The 21,983-nt window shown below is 34.7% G+C and overlaps 1 protein-coding gene across 1 annotated transcript in view; it reads right to left on the bottom strand.

The window, feature by feature from the left end:
- The window catches only part of ANOS1 (anosmin 1), a 119,870-nt gene that overhangs the window by 7,432 nt on the left and 90,455 nt on the right, over window positions 1–21,983 (bottom strand). Inside the window, exons 8-10 of the mRNA XM_026047175.1 lie at window positions 20,814–20,961; window positions 17,267–17,419; window positions 1,879–1,973 (exon numbers count right to left, since the gene is read on the bottom strand). Of these exons, the coding sequence (XP_025902960.1) occupies window positions 1,879–1,973; window positions 17,267–17,419; window positions 20,814–20,961 (396 nt within the window). The remainder of the gene's footprint in view (window positions 1–1,878; window positions 1,974–17,266; window positions 17,420–20,813; window positions 20,962–21,983) is intronic.

Below are 21,983 nucleotides of genomic sequence, written 5' to 3'. Positions count from 1 at the left end.
TTTCCTTCAGTACTTTTAAGTACTTTGACTTTCTTATATGGCATGTTAAAGGAGAAAAACTCCACAGCTAAACTATAAAACACAATTCTCCATCTAAACATAATAACTGAAGACAAAAAAAGCCCTCTAATTTTGAAAATCACAGCTTGAAAGCTTTAGCATAAATCAAATTCAACGGGGGGGAAAAAAATAAAAGGTATTTTCTCTCAAAATGCCCATTAACACCTTACTTGTTACAATTCCAAGTCTTTCATGGCCTTTTAGACCTTTCTTTCTCACTTTCTTTAGACCTTTCTTTCCTCTGCAAAAATCTCTTTTTTTTTTTTTTTGGAGGCATATCCCAAACCAGATTAATTTAAACTTCATCTGTGATTGGGTTGAGAATAGAACTGATTGCCTGCCTTCCACATGCTGGGTAAATACTATAATAAGATAGACTTCCATTTAGAAGAGTGACAACATTATGTTGACATTTTTTATAAGGAAAAAAAAAAAAAGGAAAAAAAAAAAAAGAAAGACCTTCTCCATTCCTTTCCAAATGGTTGTAGTTTAACATTTGAATATGGAATATGGTGTCTGTAATTTTAGGCAAGATTTCAAGCTACCCTCTGTAGCCAGCATTTCTTATCAACTCATGGCAGCAGACATCTACTTGAGATTTGGGGGTTTTGATGAACTTTAGTAGGGACAATATGCATCCATCTCTCTCCAAGTGAGCTCTGAGAATAGCAAACAGTCTAATTAAGAGCCAAGGACTTAAGTACTGAATATTAGGAACCTTAAGCCCTACCTTGACCAATATAGCCAGTTTGGGATCTTTTGTAACATCAGCCTCCCTTTTGCTTGAGATTTGAGTCCTTAAAGAAATACAGCTTCCCAAAGTAGACTTGACCAATTACTGTAAGATTATTGAGAGGAAATAAATGAACCACCCCCACAATGTATAATGAGTTTTTCCTGACCCCTAGTGGAAATAAACTTATTAAATATTAACTCTTTTTTTTATCTTCAATGTGCATGATTTGAAATATTGTTACTGATAATAAAATTATGTCACAATCATTTTTAATTCATCTCTGACATTTGCTTCACTGACCCCATGAAAAAGTAAACCTAACAGCCTGCTGCAAGAAAAGATTTAATTAACTTTTACGTACCATTAGCTCCATTGATTTGATCTGGTATTATTAGTCAGGGTAAGAAAGAAAGGTGAATTATATTTTCTTTAGTTCTTGGTAATTCACTAAATTGAATATGATGTACCAGCAGTATGTTGTTTGAAAATGTGTTACAGAACAGAATGGTACGGGCAACAAATCGAGTATGAAAAAAATATCATTGTAAAACATTTTGGGGCTTAGTATTTGCATAGAACTTCTCTCCATATACGGATGCTGTAATTATTGCTCTGTTATCTGTCCTGCTTCCAGATTTAATGTCTAATATTCTTCACTATTTTTTCCTATTCTATTATTCTCCTCAAGATGTGAAACCAACCTGGATGTCTAAAAGAAAAAGTAGTTTATTGATTACTATTATTACGGCTCAGTATTTGTACTGTGCTAAAGTGCTACAACCTTAATTATGAAAGAAACTTCATGTTCTACATGCTATACAAATATAAAGTTACTTGTCTTTAAGTTGCTTGCCAACTCTTGTCTTTTGAACAACATACAACAAGCAAAGAATTTAGCCTAGCATGAGTTTTCTTTAAACAAAGATGCTAAATACCTCATTTTTTAGCTTTTGCACAAGAGGAAAATGAAACACTCTTACTTTTCATGAAATRTAATATAAAACATACTCTACAATGTTACAGAATCATCCTTTCTCTTGCTGCTCAGAAGCTATTGAGCAAAGGGCTGAGGGGAGACTTACGTAAGTCAGCTCAGTTACTTTCCCAAGTCCTTTGGTGTCATTTCGTGCACAGGACTCCAGTAACCAGTGGACTTGGTACTGATTCATGCTGGTATCTAAATGATATTAAAAAAAAAAAAAAGAGGAAAAGATATGTCATAATTACCCTTTATGCACTTTATGCACATATTACCCTTACACCACTTTTCTGATTTTTTTTTGATATAAATGAATATAAATGCAGCAGCRTAAAGTATTTCAGAGCTATCAGCTCCTCACTTGTTCTTCAGCATCTATTAATAAAAAGTAGAAAATATCATACATTCAATAATTTAACACATCAACACAATGGAGATAACTTTAAAAATAATAACTGTCATTTTCAGAAAAGTAAGTATCTAGTAATAACTGTATTTTAAAAAATACCTCAGTGTTTCTGCTACTAAACATCTTGCAAATGATGAGAATGACTCTGTGCCAACTGCCTAAGACTGTTCACGTTGTCAATTCATTGCAATACTGCTACCTGSCACTGCTGGGGAAATCAACGCCTGGAGATACGTCAAAATGCCTGCAAATCCCTGAGTTTTGGCCTTTCAGAATATATCATGAGACCTATTCACTCGCTGTCCAAATAAAATCTAATCTTCACTTTTCAGCATMATACTAGAGGCTTGAGTTTACTCCTGTTAAAATTAGAGGAGAAACTTATAATAGCATCAATGATATAAGCTTTCAAGCAATTTGTAGCTCTTCATTTTTTGAGTGCTCTACATATAATTTCAGGGCTAAGTATAATAATATGTAACTGCTTTTCTTAATACTGATTGCATAAGCAAAGCAAAGGGCAATAAAGAATTATACTAAAGAAAAACTCATCAAGCAGTGCAAATATCTCCTGTCATTTTTCCTGGAGTAAGCTCTTTATCTATAGAGTATGCAAAATTACATATCTGTTATTGCTAATTAATTTGGTAGGACATTGCTGCTTATGCTAAGTGCCTGATTGTGGATTTCAGGAGAGAAAACAAGTATCTTTAAAATCTTAAAGGTTGATCTGCCTTTAAAGCAATTTGGAGGCAGAAGGGAGGGATTATAAATTAAAGAGAAAATAAGTAGTGTCTGAATATCACTCAAATGGTATTCTGGTTAAAGGACTGTTTAGATGCCTGCTTAAAAAGGATTTGTATAGCAGCTGTCTTCATAACATTCATGCTAATTATTTGATGAATTCTTTAGAAGCTAAGCATTTTCTCAAAAACAAATTTATAAAGAAATAACAAGCTGCCTTGTGATCATTCTGTCCTACTTAAACTAAATAAATGGATGTGCTTCTACTTGCCTCTTGATTGTTGGGCTTTCCCACCTGATGTGCCAGAAGCAAACACGCATGTGTTCCAGTTCACTCAGTTATTGCCTATCACCTGCTGTGCCCCTCTTTTGAGACAAACACACAGGACATACAATTTATCACCTGGTTTCCTGGAACCTGAAAACTTTGTGTTGCTCTATTAATCATGTTATACTAGCCATGCACAACATGTACCAACTGACCACATGGTGAATTGCTTATTGATTGCATGTTATCTAGTGGTCAGCTACTTTTAACTTGTATGTAAGATAGACTGTTCCTTTTAAGGGTACTAATTGAGTATTTTTACTTCTCAAGTCTATAAACTAATTACTCCATCTTTGATTCACATTCAAGACTTATCACTATCCATACATCAAGAACTGGAGAAGATAATTTGGACTTTCAAGACTAAAACTTCTTCAGTTCTCAGCTTCTCCTTTGCGATTACTGTTATCTAAAAGGTTAAAGATGCATGCTAAATGTGTTTTGTCAAAAAGAAGAAAGGAAAAATATTTGAAAATAACAAAACCACTTTCCTCCTTAAAAATAATAACCAGGGTTCAAAGACTGAGTAATTAGGATGGTAAAACTGAAATATGATCAGGAAGTAGCTCCTATTTGAAACAGAAATCTTTTCAATAATAGGATAAGGAAAAATACTTTTGATTTACTAGAGCTAGAGGCATTGAAAATTTCAAGCACATATGAATGCATGAAGTATGCATATTGAATAACAAGACTGCTTTAGAAATGACCTTTTTTTTCTCTTTCTCAAGGAGGGGGAAAATATATCGAATATATCCAACTAGGTTTAAAAAAAAAAAAAAAGGAAAAAATATTTTTTCATGAAATTGCTTACTCTGTATAAAACTCATAATTCTAGAGCTTTGCTTTTATGCAACAGTATACATCTGATTCTAGCCCATGCAAAAAAAAAGCTTATCCAGCCTTCCCTTCTGCAGTACACACTGTTACCTAATGAGATAACGACTATTTTATTTTTTTCAGCTGTTGATTACAAACTGAGCAACTGGACAACTGAATCAGGTTGCAGTTTAGCTAAATGACAGTGTTTACCACCAAAGCTAATGGTTCTGAATTAATCCCAGGTTAACTTAATACTCTGCAATCTGCTGCAGTGCTAGTAAGCCACATCTGGAAAGTCAGCTGATTAGTTAATATTAACAAGAATAGGCAATACTTAATGAGACTAATTTCTGCCAATTTTACCAGAAAGTTGGGCCCCTCTAAAATATGAACATAACACTGCAGAGTAATCACCAGAGTCTTTTATTCCAGTTCCCTGATGTTTCAGGTATCATATTATAAAATCCTTTTTGAAAATGATCAATCTCCACCTTAAGAGTTAGAAGTATTTTTGATTTTTGTTTCTTCTTAGAAGGCTGTTTTATAGCTTTTTTTTTTCTTTTTTTTTTTAATTGTGGTTAGAAAGAACACCAGTTGACCCTGAAAAGACTGATATACCAAACACAAGCAGCAAACTTACCCTGTTTCCCAGAACTGAAAATATAATTCGCATAAAAGCACTGAACTTGAAGGACATACTAAGTGCTAGCCCTCATTACAGCAGCTCTGAGGTTGTGAAATTAGTCAACAGACTCGCCACTTAAGCAAGAACTCCTAAAAGGACTTTTATAGCAGCTAGCTTATTCATTTTCCTTTACTCTCAGGTTTCTTAACCCTCCAAAACACATTATTTAAAAAAAAAAAGTGACTAAAATTTTCGTAAAGTTGTGATATAATCTTCAGCTGCCCAAACTAAAGAATTTTAGATGTTTCAGACAGTTGCACAGAACTATTCCTTCCAAAAAAAATAATAGATAATATTAAGTAATTTTAGCTATGATTTTCTATGTATATTTTCTAAAGTATAAAAATGAGTTCCTAGACTTACRAAAATATTCCTATGCAGACATCACATGAGCATGGCCAAAAAGCTTTTTTTTTTTTTTCTGAACAAGGGTATGCATTTAGCTTAGCTGGACCGAAATCTCAATTCTCTAGAAATGTATTGACCTGGAGGTGATCTACAGCATGTCAAAAAGACGCTTTTGACTTTTATGTTTCACAAAAAAAAAAAAAAAAAAAAAATCTAAATAAAATGTCTCCACAAAGCTATTTTGCTATCAATGGTAGTGACATTCTTTGCCAGATTTGTTTCCCTTCTTCTCTTTTCCAACCTAAAAACTTCAGCTTCATTTCAATAAAGAATTAAAAGATAAATTCTTGAGGAAAAAAAAATTAATCCTGTTTCTTAAAAAGAAAAAAAAATGCAAAAGCAGCCTAGAATCCRAATCCTATTAACGAGAATGACAGATTCATGCATTTGTGCACTTTGAAAAGTTCAGATTCAGGTTCATATGCACAAGTTAAGCATCTTAGTTTGGAATGTTTTACTTAAAGTACTGCAAAATATGTGAAGTTGTGGTTACGTAAAGGTTAATAGGACTACCTTAGGCATACATTGCTAAAACTCATAATCTCCGGAAAGAATTTGAAACTCTTAGTCCAATTTAGAAAAAATCACCCAGAATAATGTCAGTTAACACTGCCACCTTTTTTAACTGGAATTTCTCTTTTAAATAATTCTATAGTTTACTGAAAATAAGCTAACTAAAGTAATCTCTCTTCCTTCTCTTTGACAACATTTTCCACATATCTGTTCTGCTATACATTTCCCTCATTGCCAGCCATGTGAATAATTCATCAAATGTGTGGGGTTTTTTTGCCATGTTACTAGAGACAGCTCCTTTCTTGCTTCAAGCACTTTATTCTGCTTTATAGTACACATACTGCTGTAAAAGAGTGCCAAACTGACAATCAGGAAGAACTGAAGTCAGCTTTGTAGTTAGAAAATTGGCATAGCAGGGCAGAAATGGCAGTAAACTTTGTTCATGTAGCCAAATGTCACCAAAATAGCAACAACCTCATACCAAAACAGCAACAACATCATATCACACCAAAATATGATGGAAATGGATTTATTTAAGAGGGTATTTATCAGTTTATCTTCTTTTGACTTGCAGCCTGGACATTGCAGTATGCTGCTCTGTGGTTAGTTCTGCAATCGGTTTGCAGGATATCTTTAAGCAAAGCCCTTCATAGCTCCTTACCTGTTTCACATCATCAAATGGGTATAATGATAATGGTCCCTGCTGCAAAAGCACTACAGTTCTACATTTGTATGTTATTTTGTTTGATGGGTGGTTGCTGGATGATGGGCTTCTGCAAGTTGGTAGAAAAGTGCTGCTTAATGCCAGCTGTGATAGCGCTATTATGTAGGGAACTGAATCATGGAAACTTACTAGAAAGAAAAAACAAATGGAGCTTGATGGAAAACAACATTTCAAAGCACACTTGTTCAACAACAGCAGCTCAATTGAGGTTTAATTGAAGAAAAAAAAGAAAGTCTGGCATCAGTAAACATGGTAACATCAAGTTGATCTTTCTATAGTGACAGAATCTGAAGTAACTAACTGCTAACTGTAGAAAGGGRTTATCAAAGTATAGAAGATAATTTGCTATATGAAAACCTACTATCTTCATTCAGACCTAACCTTTCTTCAGAATTACAATGTCATAAGTGGACTGCAATTCCTGTGAACTTATTCAGTAAGAAAATTATCCAAAGAATTTGTTGTGCATGTAGTTAACTTATGATTCTTTTATATAAATTGCTAGCTCTGATATTTGACAGAACCAACTGCAATAATTATTTGTGCCTGGCCACACGGTGTTTGTTTCTGTTCTCTTTTACTGGGGGGTTGATCTTACAAGCTTCTGAGCACTCTGGCCCTGATTCAACAAAGCACTTAAGCATGTGAACAATTGTGTTGGTTTAAATAGTTAAGTGTAGCTAATGGATCAGGGCCAGAATGTTTAGTACCCATCAGGATCAAGACACTGATGACCATATACAGTAGAGTTAAAAGATGCTCTTGAACTTGTGTCTTTGATTGTCTTAGATTAATAGGAAGAAGGGAGCTGTGTATAAATGCYGTATCAAATAATATACCATCCAGGACAGAAATGCATATCTAGTATTAAACGGTGTTATCCTTAGCATAAAGAAAAATATTTTTTATCATCACTAAAGTGCCCAAATATGTGCACAAGTCAAAGATTTTCTGAAAAAATAATAAGTTGTCCCTCCATTCCTGAAAATCTATCCATGCTTTTTTCATCTTTACAAGTGCAGGTATAAACACAGCATTACTTCTAACCCACCCTTCTTACAAATGGAAGAACTGCAGTTTTCTGTGCATAGTTCAGCCTGAGATAGAATATATCAAATCTTTTGCCTGCTCAGATTTTCATTCAGTTGTTTATTAAGCCACCTTTATCATCCATGTAAGCATGGATGGTTCTATAACATTAAAGTTACCACAAACACTTTTTCCAGTAAGACTCAATTGTTGAAAAGGTTGGAAAGAAATATGTTGAAAATGCTTAAATATGAATAAAAGCCAAGTGAATAAATTGAGATGTGTTAGTTACTGCTACATGGTGTTTACAACACAAGAAAGTGTCACACTGCAGTTAACAGCAGTGCTGAAAAGAAGCCTCAGCTATCTGAGTACTGAGCTAACTATTTCAGTTAGTACTGGATCATAACACTTATGTACTGAAGTACTGGATCTTATGTACTTAGTACTGGATCATAACACTTATCCATGCATTGGTTCACCATGCAGGCCACTCTCTCTGGGAATCATGGAGTTTCTTGCTGACATCTGAAGTGTCTTATTTTAGACTGCAAATGCAAAGTGAGTTCTCAATCCTAGGATAAACAGGAAAAGTAATTTTTGTTTTAGCTAATTTTGCTGCACTAATGACCTACCGCATTGGGATCCTCTGTGCACTTTTTCGCTACAGAAACTATGTTGTTCATATGTTCTGTCTCAGCCATTTTAGGTAAGCTCTGTTAAAAGACTGAAAGAAAGACAGTCCTGGTTCTTCACCTGTCTGTGAACTGATTCACCCAGTGGAATATTAAAAAAAAAAAATCTGAAATGTCAAATGTTTGCTTATGAAACTCATGGTACTCACGACACTTCTGGGGAAAAAAAAACAAAACAAAAAAACCCACCTTTTAATAATCATCTATTCAGGCAATATGATTAAAACAAACACCAAAATCCTCAGTTGACATTTAAACTTCATTCAATAAACATTTCTTAGCAAGTCAAACTATAGTATTTCCTGCTCATATATGGAATATAAGCAGCCATGTTTAAATTGCAAATATTTTGTTGCTCACATTTTGCCATTAATAGCAAACCTTCTTTCTATAGAATGCATGCTGTGTATAATACAACCATAACCCTTTCCAAAAATGATATTAAAAGGCAGTGTGTAATTTAAAAATGGGCTTGAGCCACAGCATTTGTTTCCTTATCCAGACCTAGGAAGCCTCAAGGTTTAAGGATGTTTGTTTTATTTAACTTTCGAATCTTCACTAAATTAAATTACCTCTGCTCTCATTCCCTTTCCTACTCACCCCACACTATATGACATTAATTCAACAGTATCTCATTCTGGTTTTCTGTTTAACAGGAATTTGTTTCATGAAAGCTCCAAGTCTCAGAATTATCTGCTTACATAGCAGAATAGAGGYTTCCTACACTATTCTCTCAAAGCCAGATTTTCACAGATAGCTAAGCATCTAAAAACAGGAGGAAAAAAAAAAGAAAAAAKAGTAAGTCCCAAGGCTCAATATCTTATCTATTGAAAATGTCACTAGGTAGTCCACTTCAGCCTGTGTGTAACTCTGAAATTTTTGATCTTAATCTAGATAGGCAAGCTATACTGAGGRTAAGGAATCTGTGAGTTCTTGCCCATTCCAGAGGCCAGGTACAAACACAGTAACTTCACCTTGGGGAAGAGATGTAGAGATTCGCTTGCTATACCCTTCTCTCTCATACTGTATGTGAAGGAGAGCTATAAGGATGGGTCGGCATGCACATAGACACTCCTAAACTGGATATTCAGAGAATGCACCATCGTATGCACCATCACAAGTTGCTTTGCTGAACTCTTATTCATAGAGTTACTAACATTAATATGTAAGTCCTAAATATCAATTAAGCTGAGGAGAAAATTAACTGACAGAAAATGGGAGAAATGTATGTAAAATTATAAGCGTACAAAGTGAATAGAGCTTGATGGTTTATTCCAACTTCAATATAAAAATTGGCACTAAAAAGAAGCTAGAAGTAGTAGCTCCAAAACAAATAAAAGATGAGGTTCCTCATGCAACTCTGGAACTTCTTAAATCAGGATGTTTCAGATGCCTAAAGTTTATACATCCYTGATGAGACTCTGGACATGGATATAGAAAAGAAATCCAGTGAGAGAAACTAAATACACTGAGACCACACTGGGCTTAGGAAACTGTAAGTTGTCTAAAATTGGAAGAATTATCTGCAGAAGTTTTATCATTTACTTGCCCTGTTTTATACCCCTTGGGATTTTCTTCCAGCCACTGTCAAGAATAGAATAGCTGGTGGGATGGATGCTTGGTCTGAACCACTGCAGATTCTCACTTGTTCAATTTACTGTCACAGAAGTAAAAGTAACTGGTGTTTAAAACTCATTACTCACCATGAATGCACCTGTGACATATTCACACCCTTTCTGATGTAGCTCCTTCCAGCTCTAATTACTCCTTCAAATGCTGCAGTTTCCTTCCTTGTGAAGTTTATGCAACTTGTTTTATGGCCACTTAATCAACTAGGCTAATTAAACAATATAGGTTTAAAAGAAAGAGTTGGCATATGGAGGAAAGTTTATTCAACTTACAAAATGGCATTTGTTAGTTTAAACCCCCTTCCTCATAAGCACAACATATTGCTGATAGTTTAATCATCTCTGGATTGAAAACTAAATATAGTTTTMAATAGTTTCAATAGTTTACGTCAGAACTGAGAGAGGCTGAGAGAAAACTTACGGGCAGTTATCACACCCCAACTCATGAAATGTGGCTGCAGTACCTCAGCATCTTTTTGCCACAATGGTAATGGTAGGATTGCTGTAGGTATGAGACAGAAACTTTTGACAGAACATGATATAGTTTGACAGACAGTGATATAACTGGGTGGGAAGGGAATAAGAATTGGAGAATAAAAGCCTTGCCATTTTACTTTTAAGTTATCAGAGCACCTAACAAAAGAAGTGACTACTGACAACCTTAGTCAGTCTATTTGTTTTGTTTTCAATATTGTGCAATTTTTGCTACAAAAACTCAGAGATAGTGGTAAAATGTCAAGAGATAATAAGAAAAATAGAAAATTAGGTTGTGGGAACACATACTGAAGCCGCATAAAGATGCTGTTTTTGAAACCATCAGATCTATTTGGTCTTTTAACAGAAGTTCAGTGGCAAGCTGAAACTTGTAAAATACACTTTCACAATTATTAAAGATGCTCTGGAGTATGATTCAAACCCTATTGGGAGCTTAAGAATAGTCTACAAGTAAATTTTAAAATAAAGCTGTATATGAATCAACCACACAAGCAGCAAGAACCAAGACCAAAGCCCTGGATCACACCATCCTAGTATAGCCACAGTCTGCCTTCAGCAGGCAGGCATGGGCATCTCCTAAGCAAAACCAGTCTCAGTGCTGCTTTACTTATGAACTAGTCCAGAACTTTTCACATTGGGTTTTTCACATTGGATATCCTGACAAAAACCGACTCCAATTACATTCCTAGGACCAATCATTGGAGGGACTTGCCCCCAAATCTCTCATACCAAGAACCTGCCTCAACCACCTACCCAGGAGTTCTGGAAGCAGGTAAAAGGCAAGAGTTGGTGGTTTTCTATTGTGCCTGTGGAAACATGACAAAAAGCAGGAAACTTTGACCTGGAAGAGACTCCTCTATAGTCTCTCCTTTCAAGCAGAGAAGGATTGCATTCCATTCACTAGGTTGAACTTCTGGAAAATTTTACATCTTTATTATTTGTGCCACTAATAAGCTGCATACTATTTGAGAAGTTGCACATTATCTGTTCTACTAAATACATTATTTGTTGATATTTTTCATGTTTCCTGGCAACGACATTTTAAGTATTGCTAGTATTTTGCACCTGGACATAGACCAAACACAAACCAAATACTTTGAGCCTGGTAGTGAGTTTATAAAGTATAACAAAGGTAACTGCAGCTGCTCATATATTCCTCTTTGCATTTCCTTTAGGGAGTGAAAAAAGGCAAAGAAATTTTTAAAAGTCAGCAACAGGACAGAAACTATGTTATTTCTGGAACTACATTAGGCCTATGTAAGACAAAGAGAGAAGTAGGAATCTCACAGAGGATTCTTTTGGCAGGATATTCTTTTCACTCCCACTACAGTATTTTCCCACTACAGCTAAAGCTGAGAGCAGTACCATCTCACCAGTCAGGATGCTGGGTAAGTCCATAGCACCAAGGCATCCAAGTCAACTCTAGCACATACGGAAATGCAAATTATGCAAAGTCTACTGGTAAATTTCTTGACAGCTGATGTAGTCAAAGATTTCTGTACTTAGGGCCAGCTTTACTAATGAAATGCCTAAATACAAATGAACATTTATGCATGCCCATGCAATCAATCCCAGCTGAGCCAATGTCCTCATATTCACATGGCAGTATGTGGGAAATACATCACTGCAAATTTTACTGTAATTAACACTGAGCTCTTCCCATCAAAAGGCCATCTGGACCACAGTGATACCTTCAACTACAAATATTTTATGGCTTACAGCTCTATAATTAGAAAACGGCCAGCTGCTCAAACACTGCTCTGTCTAGCACAACAATTAGTACCAAATTAAACAATTCCTTGGTGTTAAGCAACTACTTCTGAACTCTTTACAAGAGCAAATAGTACAGCTAGAAACTCTTACTGTCATTGAATAGTTTCACTAACTTCAATGGCACTAGTTGCTTGAGAAGGTACTGCAGGATAACATTGAGAAAGCTTCCAATTTAAAAACCTGTGATATGAAATAGCTTATTGCAAATACAGAATCAGCACATAAGAGTCACCTCATTTACCTACCTGAACTAAGTGCAAGTTAATTTTGTTTTCCTAAGAGGTGGTTTTAAAAGCACTTGTGGCAGCTTTCTGTTTGCTTTGCCTTGCCTTGCATTTTATACTTCCCTGTAATTTAATTCTTGATTCTTGTTTGGTTGATTTATCAGACAATGGAGGATTCTTTGCCTCACCCTGTTTTAAGTGTTCTTTTCTTTGCATTTCTGGTAAATGCTAAAGGAAAAAAAAAAGAGGGGGAAGGAAAAAAAAAAGAAACCAAGAAACTCGAAGCCAAGTCCTAATGCATTTTAAATATTTGTCTTTTTAAGCATATTCAAGCAGTAGATTTTAAATATCAAGAAGTACTTTAAGTGTTTAACATGAGGTAAATGTCCAAAGTCTTCATTCAAGCAAAAGTGAAGGAAACTAGAATTTCACCTGAGCAAGGACATTAACAAGTACTGAGAAAATGCTAGTGGAGACAGAATAATGGGTTAGAAATATTGAAACATTTTGCTCTGAAATGGTATCATCATAAATTACATCCTAAAATTTTCATGTATGAGAATACTGTGATAAGAGAGAAAAGTGTTGCAGTGACTTCAAAGTTTCTTTTTTTTTTCCTTCTGTTTATGAGAAATATCTTATTTTCAGTCTCTGAAAATACATGACTTTGGAGCAAATTGATGATTTCTCAACTGATGTCCAAAATCTCATCTCTCTAGCTGACAAACCACTATGGACCCAGGAAACTTTTTTTTATTATTATTATTTTCACAATTATGACTGTACAAGACACCTGGGATCTCAATTGTCAAAAGTACCTAATCCTTTTAAGGAGAAGGTAATGGATGGTAGTCTAACACACTAGCACCAAGGAGCTGAAAGTGATTTGTTTAAGTTGGTTCCACTACTTGAAATGAATAGCGCATCATTTCTAATTTCACACAGTCAAGATGGCCAAGAAACCTGGCCACAAGCAAGTTGTTCTTTTCATTGACAAAAGTGGAATTCATGCTGTTTAAGGAATGTACTGTGCTTCCCTAATCCTAGGCCTAAGTCAGAGGCAGCAAGTGAAAGGTATTTTCTTCTTTCAGACAAGAAGCCATTGTATTAATGTAATTACAATCTGCTTTTGTGATAACTCTGTCTAGCAACATTCTGTGCATTTTCTAAGCATCTAGTACAGCCTGAGGAGTGGAGCTGTTCTTGCTAACGTATATTGTGAAGTGAAGAAATTATTGCCGTCATACGGAGGTATTCAGACTGAAGGATTGTCTCAGAAAGAGATTTATTTTAATGTAAAATCCAGATCCTACATTCCATTCATGCCTCATGCTTACTCAAGCTAATGGGATGTAAGAAACAAMACCTGAAAAACAGGCCTAAATAAGTCTTTCCTGATGGCAAACTGTAGCACATTATGGCCCATATATATGGAAACATGTTCATTATTCATCTGCTTACTCAGTTTTTAACTCAAGCACTACATTCAGTTTAAATACTGATAAGCAATCATTYCTGCAGTGAGCAATATAACCAGTTCAGTAATGGTGCTCAGTAATAGTGCAACATTCTCCCTATTTCAGTTGCTGCATAGGATGAAGAACTGATGAATTCTTTTCAGAGGGATACAAAAACAACAGTTTAACCTTGGTGTCATCATTGTTTCCTTTCACTGGTTTCCTTAGAGGCATGTCTGCAAATGACATTGTGGAGTACAACTTGCCTGTAGTAATGAAAGAGGTATCTTTGGAAGTCAAGAAACTTCATTGTGACATTCCAGGCCATTGCAGTAAACTGTTTGTTGGCCTATATTTGTTGAAATATTCATTACAGATAAAAGWTATTCTATATCAATATCTCATACTGGTTTCAACATTTTCATTTTAAAATACCCTCAGAAACTCTAGAAAATATTATCAACATTGACATACAACTATCTCTGCTTAGGACCACAGATACTATTTGCAGAAAGTAAAATTTCAAAACAAAATCAGAGAAAGCAAAGATTATTGCAACCAGTTGAAGCTGTGTTTAGTTTACAAATGTCCAGCATCTTCAAGCTTAGCTTCAGATTAGTGCTTCTTCATATATCATGGCAATTCTTAACATTATCAATATACTTATTTCACATGTTTTCATGATACTTTTGCAATTATTTGTTTTGAAGTCACATATCCTATTTTGGACTACAGAATAGTTACACTGCTTCATTGAAAAAAATTTGTGTTGTTTTAATTGCAAACTACAAAATAATGAGAATGTTAGAGCAATCAAGAGGGACTCTTGTTTTCATCCACATCATGAAGAAAYATTTGAACTTTGATTGCTTATCTGAAGTGAAAATAACCTAGACATTAGGCCACAGAGTAGGATGAGGTAAATTTTTTCTCCGTATCTCCTATTACAGTTGCTGCCCTCTTATACCTCCTGCAAATCCCTAAACACTATTTGATCCAGGAGAAAAAAGTGTGGCTACAGTTCCAAACTCAGTTGGTGCCAGTAATTACTGTCTTTGAATACTGTCTATGAATAAAGAGAACACATGGCCAATCTGTTTCTCCTGCTGCGTTCCTACAAGCACCTTGAAAAACTTGCTCTGCAGTAAATTGTTACCAGTAAATCTACAGTCAATAACCTGTCCATGCACTGCATAACCTGCAAGCTCTTCTGAGAACTCATAGAAGCTGCCAGCTTCTCAGAGCAGGTAACTGGCTATATTTCATCTCCACATGAAGCAATGGCTCCTGCTGTGTTACTGCAGATACTGTCATTCAGAACAGATATGTTTCCAGAAAGAGAAGATGAAGGGGGAGGAGATGTGGGAGACAAGAAACTGCCATATGCTTTCCTTCCTCACATACCTATGCTATCATATTCCTTATGTCACAAAAAATGAAAACAGCTCCCTTTGTATGATGGGTCACCAGTTTGTATATCCTAACTCACATGACTGACCTTGCTCCCACCACATAACTGAACAGGACTTCTACATAATTCTCCTTATGTAATCGGATAAACAAAGATTCATACAAAATTACTGTAAGTTGAGAACTCAGAAACTCAACTAACTCATCTCTTGCTCAAGGCAATAGTAATTAAATCCATGTCATTTCTGACACATATATGCCACATTCATCTTTGAAAACCAGAGCAGCAATTTCACCACTTCCTAACAGTTCCTATACTACATAGTTTCCTGTTATGCAAAACAGACTGAGATTCAATGCAATGTTTACTTTTAAGATCAAGATATAAGTTCTTCTATAGCAGCCGGTTAAAGGTATCTCCTTTGAAGTAAAATGATTGTGCTGCAGATTGTGYTGATCATAATGACCAGATGTCCACTGACTACAACAGTGACTTGGACAACTACTCTACAAGTAAGGTGAATTTCATTACAGGTGCTGGCATTTTGATCAGTCTTCATGGTAAAGAACTAAGGCTGGATTCATTGTTCCATTAGACTGACCTCTGCCTCTAGACCACGAGTTGTAAGGCAACCTTGCCTTACACCTTTAGAAGACTTCATAGACTCTTCACTTGTAAACCTTCCCTCTAAAATTTTTGAGTTCCAACTGTTCAGAACTGAGTTTCAGCTCACAGAGAGAGGTAGGTGTCTCTAAACCTTCTACAAATGAGATGTCTAATCCGAGCCTATCTAGGTTCATAATTCATCTACTCTGTAGGATGATCTGCTTCTTAAACCACTTGCTTCTGTTWTTTGATTATGAGTTTGGACAGCTAGTTTAGACTAAATATCTCATGAGTGAGTTCAATGAGATCAATCTCAGGCACAGAATACGTTTATCTCACGCTGGATAACTGAGAGTATATTATGAGGAAAACTTACTATTACGTACTACTTACTTACTATCATGATTACAAATGCCCCATTCATTTAAACTTTGAACTATTTCAGCTTTCAATGAAGTTAAGCAAAATGAAGGGTAATGGGGAAAGGCTAGAAAAAGAAAACTGACATAGCCAAGATGGTGGATAAATACTCAAAATGTGTGTGTGGTAGGGCTGAACAAACGCTTGCAGATATTTTTGAGGAATAAGAATTTGAGTCAAAACAGATCTTTTTTATGGAAAGGCGAACAATGTTATCACCTTATCAAATAATAGCATATGAAGATGCATTGCAAAGTTGAAAAATGTGTAACAATCTATTTGCTCCTAGAGGGTAAGAAAGAAAAATCCCTTTTGGACTTCTAAGCCTTGTTACGCATTTAAAATGTATAGTATTTTCCTCTACATTGGAAAATTAAAATATACAGTCATTGCTGCCACAAGACTTTCTGCAAAACAGAAGGCGGCAGTCTAGCACAAAACTACTTTAAAGATATTTCCAGTGATTGTAGCAAAAYTGTTCATGCAGATCTGTCATCAGGGTGTCTCATAATGTTTTAGAGTTTGATATAAATCCCATGTTGGCGCTAACTCTAGTCGATATAACTCTAAATGTTGGGTTACAAGCTATAGTTTAGGTTTACGAGACCATGCCATAATTTTCATATATGCTCATTTCCTGATTTATTTCTCAAGTGCCCAAATTTGACATACCCCAGTGGCATTAGGAGAAACATCACACGTTAGCTATATGTGCTTGAGACCCTCTGATCCTTGCAAGTGAAACAAAATTCTTATTCAAAAAAGCTCTATAGAACATGAGGCCAAGCTTCTCTTCCCTATTCAAAACTTTACAAAAGCAGTATCTACTGAATTAAATCATCTCAACTCTAGAAATAAATACTCAGTGTCCCAAGATGGATGACTATAGCTTTGGCACAACTAATTCCTGTTATCTCCTTCTGTCATTCATACACACATAGTAGAAAAAATAAGTGAATGCTTCACTCAAACAGGAAGGTGAAGGGCTGGAAGGATAGTTGCAAGGTTTGACTATGGCAGGAATGACAGGATGAATTCATCATACCCTAACAATGTCTTCCAACTCTGAGTCAGTCTGTGACAGTTCATCCTTGGGGGAAAAAAAAAAAAAGTCACAGACCTGTTTTCTTCCAGTAGACTTTGACTTGAAGTTGATTGTCCTGATAGAAGGGAGCTCCAATTTTAAGAAAACGAGTAGGTTTTCTTCTTTGAAACATTGGAATAGAATCTACCAGTCCCTTCTGGGGTTTCACAGCAGAAGAGGTCTGTTCTTCTGCAAGACATAAAACAAGAGGCTGACTGTGCCAGTGTTGTTGACAGTCAGAAAATACACGCTGCCCTCAATTAAAATTATTTTATTTCACCTACTTATCCTAAAGAAATTTACATAAAGAACAGATAGATATAACAAGTCAATCATTTGTTTGAAATTTTGACAAATTAAGATATTTTGGACAGAGAAAAAAGACAAATGCATGTTCATATGGAAAATGTGTTGTAAATTTTCAAAAACATCATAAACAAAGGTAGCATAAAAAAAGGTAGCATAAACAAAGGTAGAGACAAGAAGTATTAGCATTTTGAATATCTGGAAGCATCTAGTAGTACTTATATATAATCATTCATGCTCTTGCTGTGTTGAATATACAGTAAACCAAAGGTCAGGACTGATTGTAACACGGAGTGCAACATGTGGTTATTACATCAGATTAGATACACACCTTTGCTATGTTATATAAGAAAGTTAGGGTCAGATTAAACATCTTTCTAGGGCACTTCCTTGTTTCCAGAAGTGAACACTAAATATATAGGAAAACATTATTCTGGATATTTAACCTGACACAATTCTGCCTCCTTTAAATGAAAGAAAAACTACTAATTATATACAAATTCTTTCTCAGGGTAACCATTACATTGATTATTCAAAAAGAATCATGAAGGAAATCATCGAAATAAATACAAACTTGAATTTAGTAGATATATCTCATTAGAAAGTATTTCAATTTTTGCAAGTCTATGATATGTTTTTTTGTCCGTTCCACTTCTGGAACAACTAGGACACTGATTTAGAACATTTCTGTATATAGTAATTGAGAAAGAGAGTTTTGATGAATTTACCAGAAGGGAACAGACCATCAATTTGAACATGATAAGGCAACATAATTCTGAGGGCGGGAAAATACAATTCGAGAGGACCAGAGCAAAAGCTCATATGAGTCTCTAGGGCTAAATTACTTCAGTAGGGTATGGACTGATCTCCATTCTGACAATTTGAATACCTATCTTTAAAAAAGCTTCATTTCCCAGAGTTTAGCAATTGATTGAAGCAGGACTTCAGTCAAATTGTCATGGTGCTTCACAAATTACTTATCAAAGGTAGCTTGACCAGTGAAGTCCCCAGATAGATGGGGAATACATTCCATCATATAGAAAGTCTTTAATATCACATTAAAATACTATGATAATCTGATCTAATGTCAAAACTCAAAGCCTGACAAACTTCATTAACTACTCCTGCTCCCAAAACGGGAAGAATATACGGCAATTCTCATGTTACTGTGAGAGAAAGACTTTCAACAACTTGCCCAAAGTCACTTTGATTAGGGCTATCTACGTACTGGCACTTGGGGTTCCCACCCAGATACCAGGTGAAATGGTAGACTCAGGTGAGACTCAGGTGAAATCCAGAGGCCAGGTTTCTCCTGTGAAACGGTTTCTATGTAAAATAAACTCATCCACATGCTTTGTCTAAGAGAGTTGTGATATAGTCAGGAGAAATGCCAAGTTAGATAAGTGAGTACCAGACATTTTAGCACTGAAGTTGAGATATCTGATGCCAGTCATAAGAGACAAGAAAATCAAGAGATTACATTTAGCCTATTCACCTAGCAAAATGTTTAACAAAAAAAAAAAAAAAAAAAAAANAAAAAAAAAAAAAAAAAAAAAAAACTTAGGAAAATACCTTGTAAAATTAGGGCATCTTTTATAAACACCAATTATACACTTCTAGCTGAACTTAGTGACCGAGTGTATTAGAATTAATCAAAATAGTTCCTAATGAAGTTTAGTTTTGTTTTTATTATATGCCCTGTATAACTTTAATAGAAGAAAGGAAAACTAAATATGTTAACTCAGAGAAACATTTAATACCATACACAGTCCTGAAAACAAGATCATTTTTCTGAGATATGATCAATGAAAAATAGAGACAGTCTAGATGAGTCAATATGAGAAGCGCGTAACTCTTGTGTTCACTTTCATTGTGTTTTACTGTGGATTAAGCCCAAATTTGCCTTAGGTCCACATAATGGAGATTCAGGTTCATATTCTGGCAAAATGGTTTTCTGGCAAAGATTCAGTGCAATGAAGTGCAATGAAAGCTTTGCTGCCTTTTAAGATGGCCCAAAAATGTAGTAAAAATATACCTGACATGGAAAAGAGAGCAATCTTTAGGTCTTTTTATCTTCTTGGTACACCGAAATAGGACGTGACTGTAGATATGAAGGTCTGTCACAGCTAACAACTACCTGAAAATATTTTATGTATATCTAAACTGACTAACGTGTTCAGAAAGGCCCTGCAAAAAGACAGGGCTTGCTTTGGCAGGACAGGTATACAGTATACAGAATGACAGTTATGTTATGCAAATGGTTCCAGTAAAATTTAAAACTTGATTGGACTATACAATGTAATGAATGAATGAGAAAGGAGAAAATGAAAGAAAGGTAGGAAGGATTATTTAAAATGACATGATTTAACATCTTATCTGAAATTAGCTGTACTGGTTAATCAGAGAAATATCAGCAGTTGGATAGTAACTCAGTATTTCAATTTGCCTACTATAATATTTATATAAATAGCATTAACTAAGACTAAGAACCAGTTTACATTCGTATTCAGATAGGCTTTCAGATATATTACTTTAGAATTTCTAAAGATCTTACAAAGAAATATTCTAACAGCTAATCAAGATTTTATACAAATTTGGGTCCTATCCATGCAAAAATATGTTTAAAATTAATTCCCTGTAAGGCATAAAACATTATATATTGCTTAATAAAAGAGTCAATGTGTCATGTTAGCTCCTACGAGGTATGCATCTATATGGTCTGGGATTCTGAGTTAGTGGGCTACTCAGAACAGTCAGGATTCTGAAAAGCATTAAAGCTAAAACTGTCCAGTCGAGACATAGAAGAATGGATTTACTACACCCCTGAGGTATGTAATGGGTATTTATACTTGTATGATATAAACTTTGTATATTTTTATATATTATATAAAATATATTTTAGGTATTATGTATTTTATAGAGAGAATATAATATTAATATATTAATTTTATATTATATATATATTTGTATATACTTTATATGTACCTGTATTATATAACCTTTGTTTAAAGACTACAATCTTATAAATGCTCCTGTTATCACTGCATTCATTTATTTTAGATAAGTAATACCTAAGGCAAAGAACTAGGCAAAAACCATCACTTATTTATAGAGGAAGAAATTTAACATCAAATAGTTACTCAACTAAGAAAATATCACTATGTTAGTAAACAGCCAACTTTAAGACTTTTTTTAATCTGAAAAATCATTACATCAAACATTCAAAATTTGGATAAAAAAATATAAAGCACTTGTAAGTTTGAATGCAGTTACTCACTATTATTCCTGGTGTCCTGAGTTGTGCTAAAATGGAGAGAAACTTTAGCACTTTTTAGGCGTATCTGACCCCAACGTGTTACTGCCTGCAGTTCCACATTGTAGTTGCTGTTGGGCTGGAGTCCCTCCAGGACCACATAATTTTGGGGCTATAATAGAGRGGAATATATATATACAAACCAGTTATAATATTACCCAAACACAGGCTCTTATTAAAAGCAGGCCTATTATCTTAGGCACACTACTCTTCTGAAAATAAATACAAAAAAAGAGTATAAATTTCAACAGACTACAATGTTGATGTTTTAAAATACTCTGTTTTTCTAGACTCTACTTTTCTTTGTATTTTTTTCAAAGTACTAACCTTGCTGACATTTACAAAATTTTGGCAGTTTCTTGGTGAATACAGATATTCTACAATTTAGGCCAAGACTAAATATATTTTTAAACAGAATAATTTTTTTTCTCTTATGTCAATTCTTTTTAGCCAAAAAAAAAAAAAATCTTTATCCTCCAACTACTGGATAGATCATAGTAGCAAAGTAACTGGAAACTTTGTTTAAAGAGAGATCGTCTGAAGACATCTACAATATAGCAATCAGCACTCTGGTCACGATTCTCTTTTAGTTTCAACTGTTGAAAACCAAAATGAAAGAACAATCAACCAAGCAAACAAAAATCTCTCCATAGAATAATAAAAAAAACCCCCACAATTTTCAATTGTCATTGATTGGAATAGCACATGAGTAGGATTATCATTCTCTAGCTAGTAATCCACAACGCAAATCTCAAGTATTGCAAAGAAAAGGCCTATCAGTGTCCTTACGTTTCTTTATTTTCATTAAGCATAAATAAAAATGTAATTCTAGCCTGTATTTCAGACAGAAGTTTTTATTCTGTGTTCTTATTATAATTCTGACTTATCTGAAGTTTGACAGTTGTTCCAGAGTAAAAAAGAAAACTATGTACTGCCATATTTACAGTTCAGGGACTGTCAAAAGTTTTTCATATCAATTACCTTTACTTGCTTTATGCTATTTAAAACATTGATTACAAGTCCTGATAACAAGTATTTTTCTGTAAATATTGAAGCCAAAATATTTGCAAGTCTATCTGTTTTGATTTCATATGGAATTCATTATAGAATGGTTGGGACCAGATTACTTCTACA

The sequence above is a fragment of the Nothoprocta perdicaria genome, unplaced genomic scaffold, assembly GCF_003342845.1.
Source record: "Nothoprocta perdicaria isolate Ctin4 unplaced genomic scaffold, notPer1 scaffold_109, whole genome shotgun sequence".
Taxonomy (NCBI): domain Eukaryota; kingdom Metazoa; phylum Chordata; class Aves; order Tinamiformes; family Tinamidae; genus Nothoprocta; species Nothoprocta perdicaria.
Note: the sequence above shows the minus strand (reverse complement) of the source record. Positions and strands in the feature narration are given on the sequence as shown.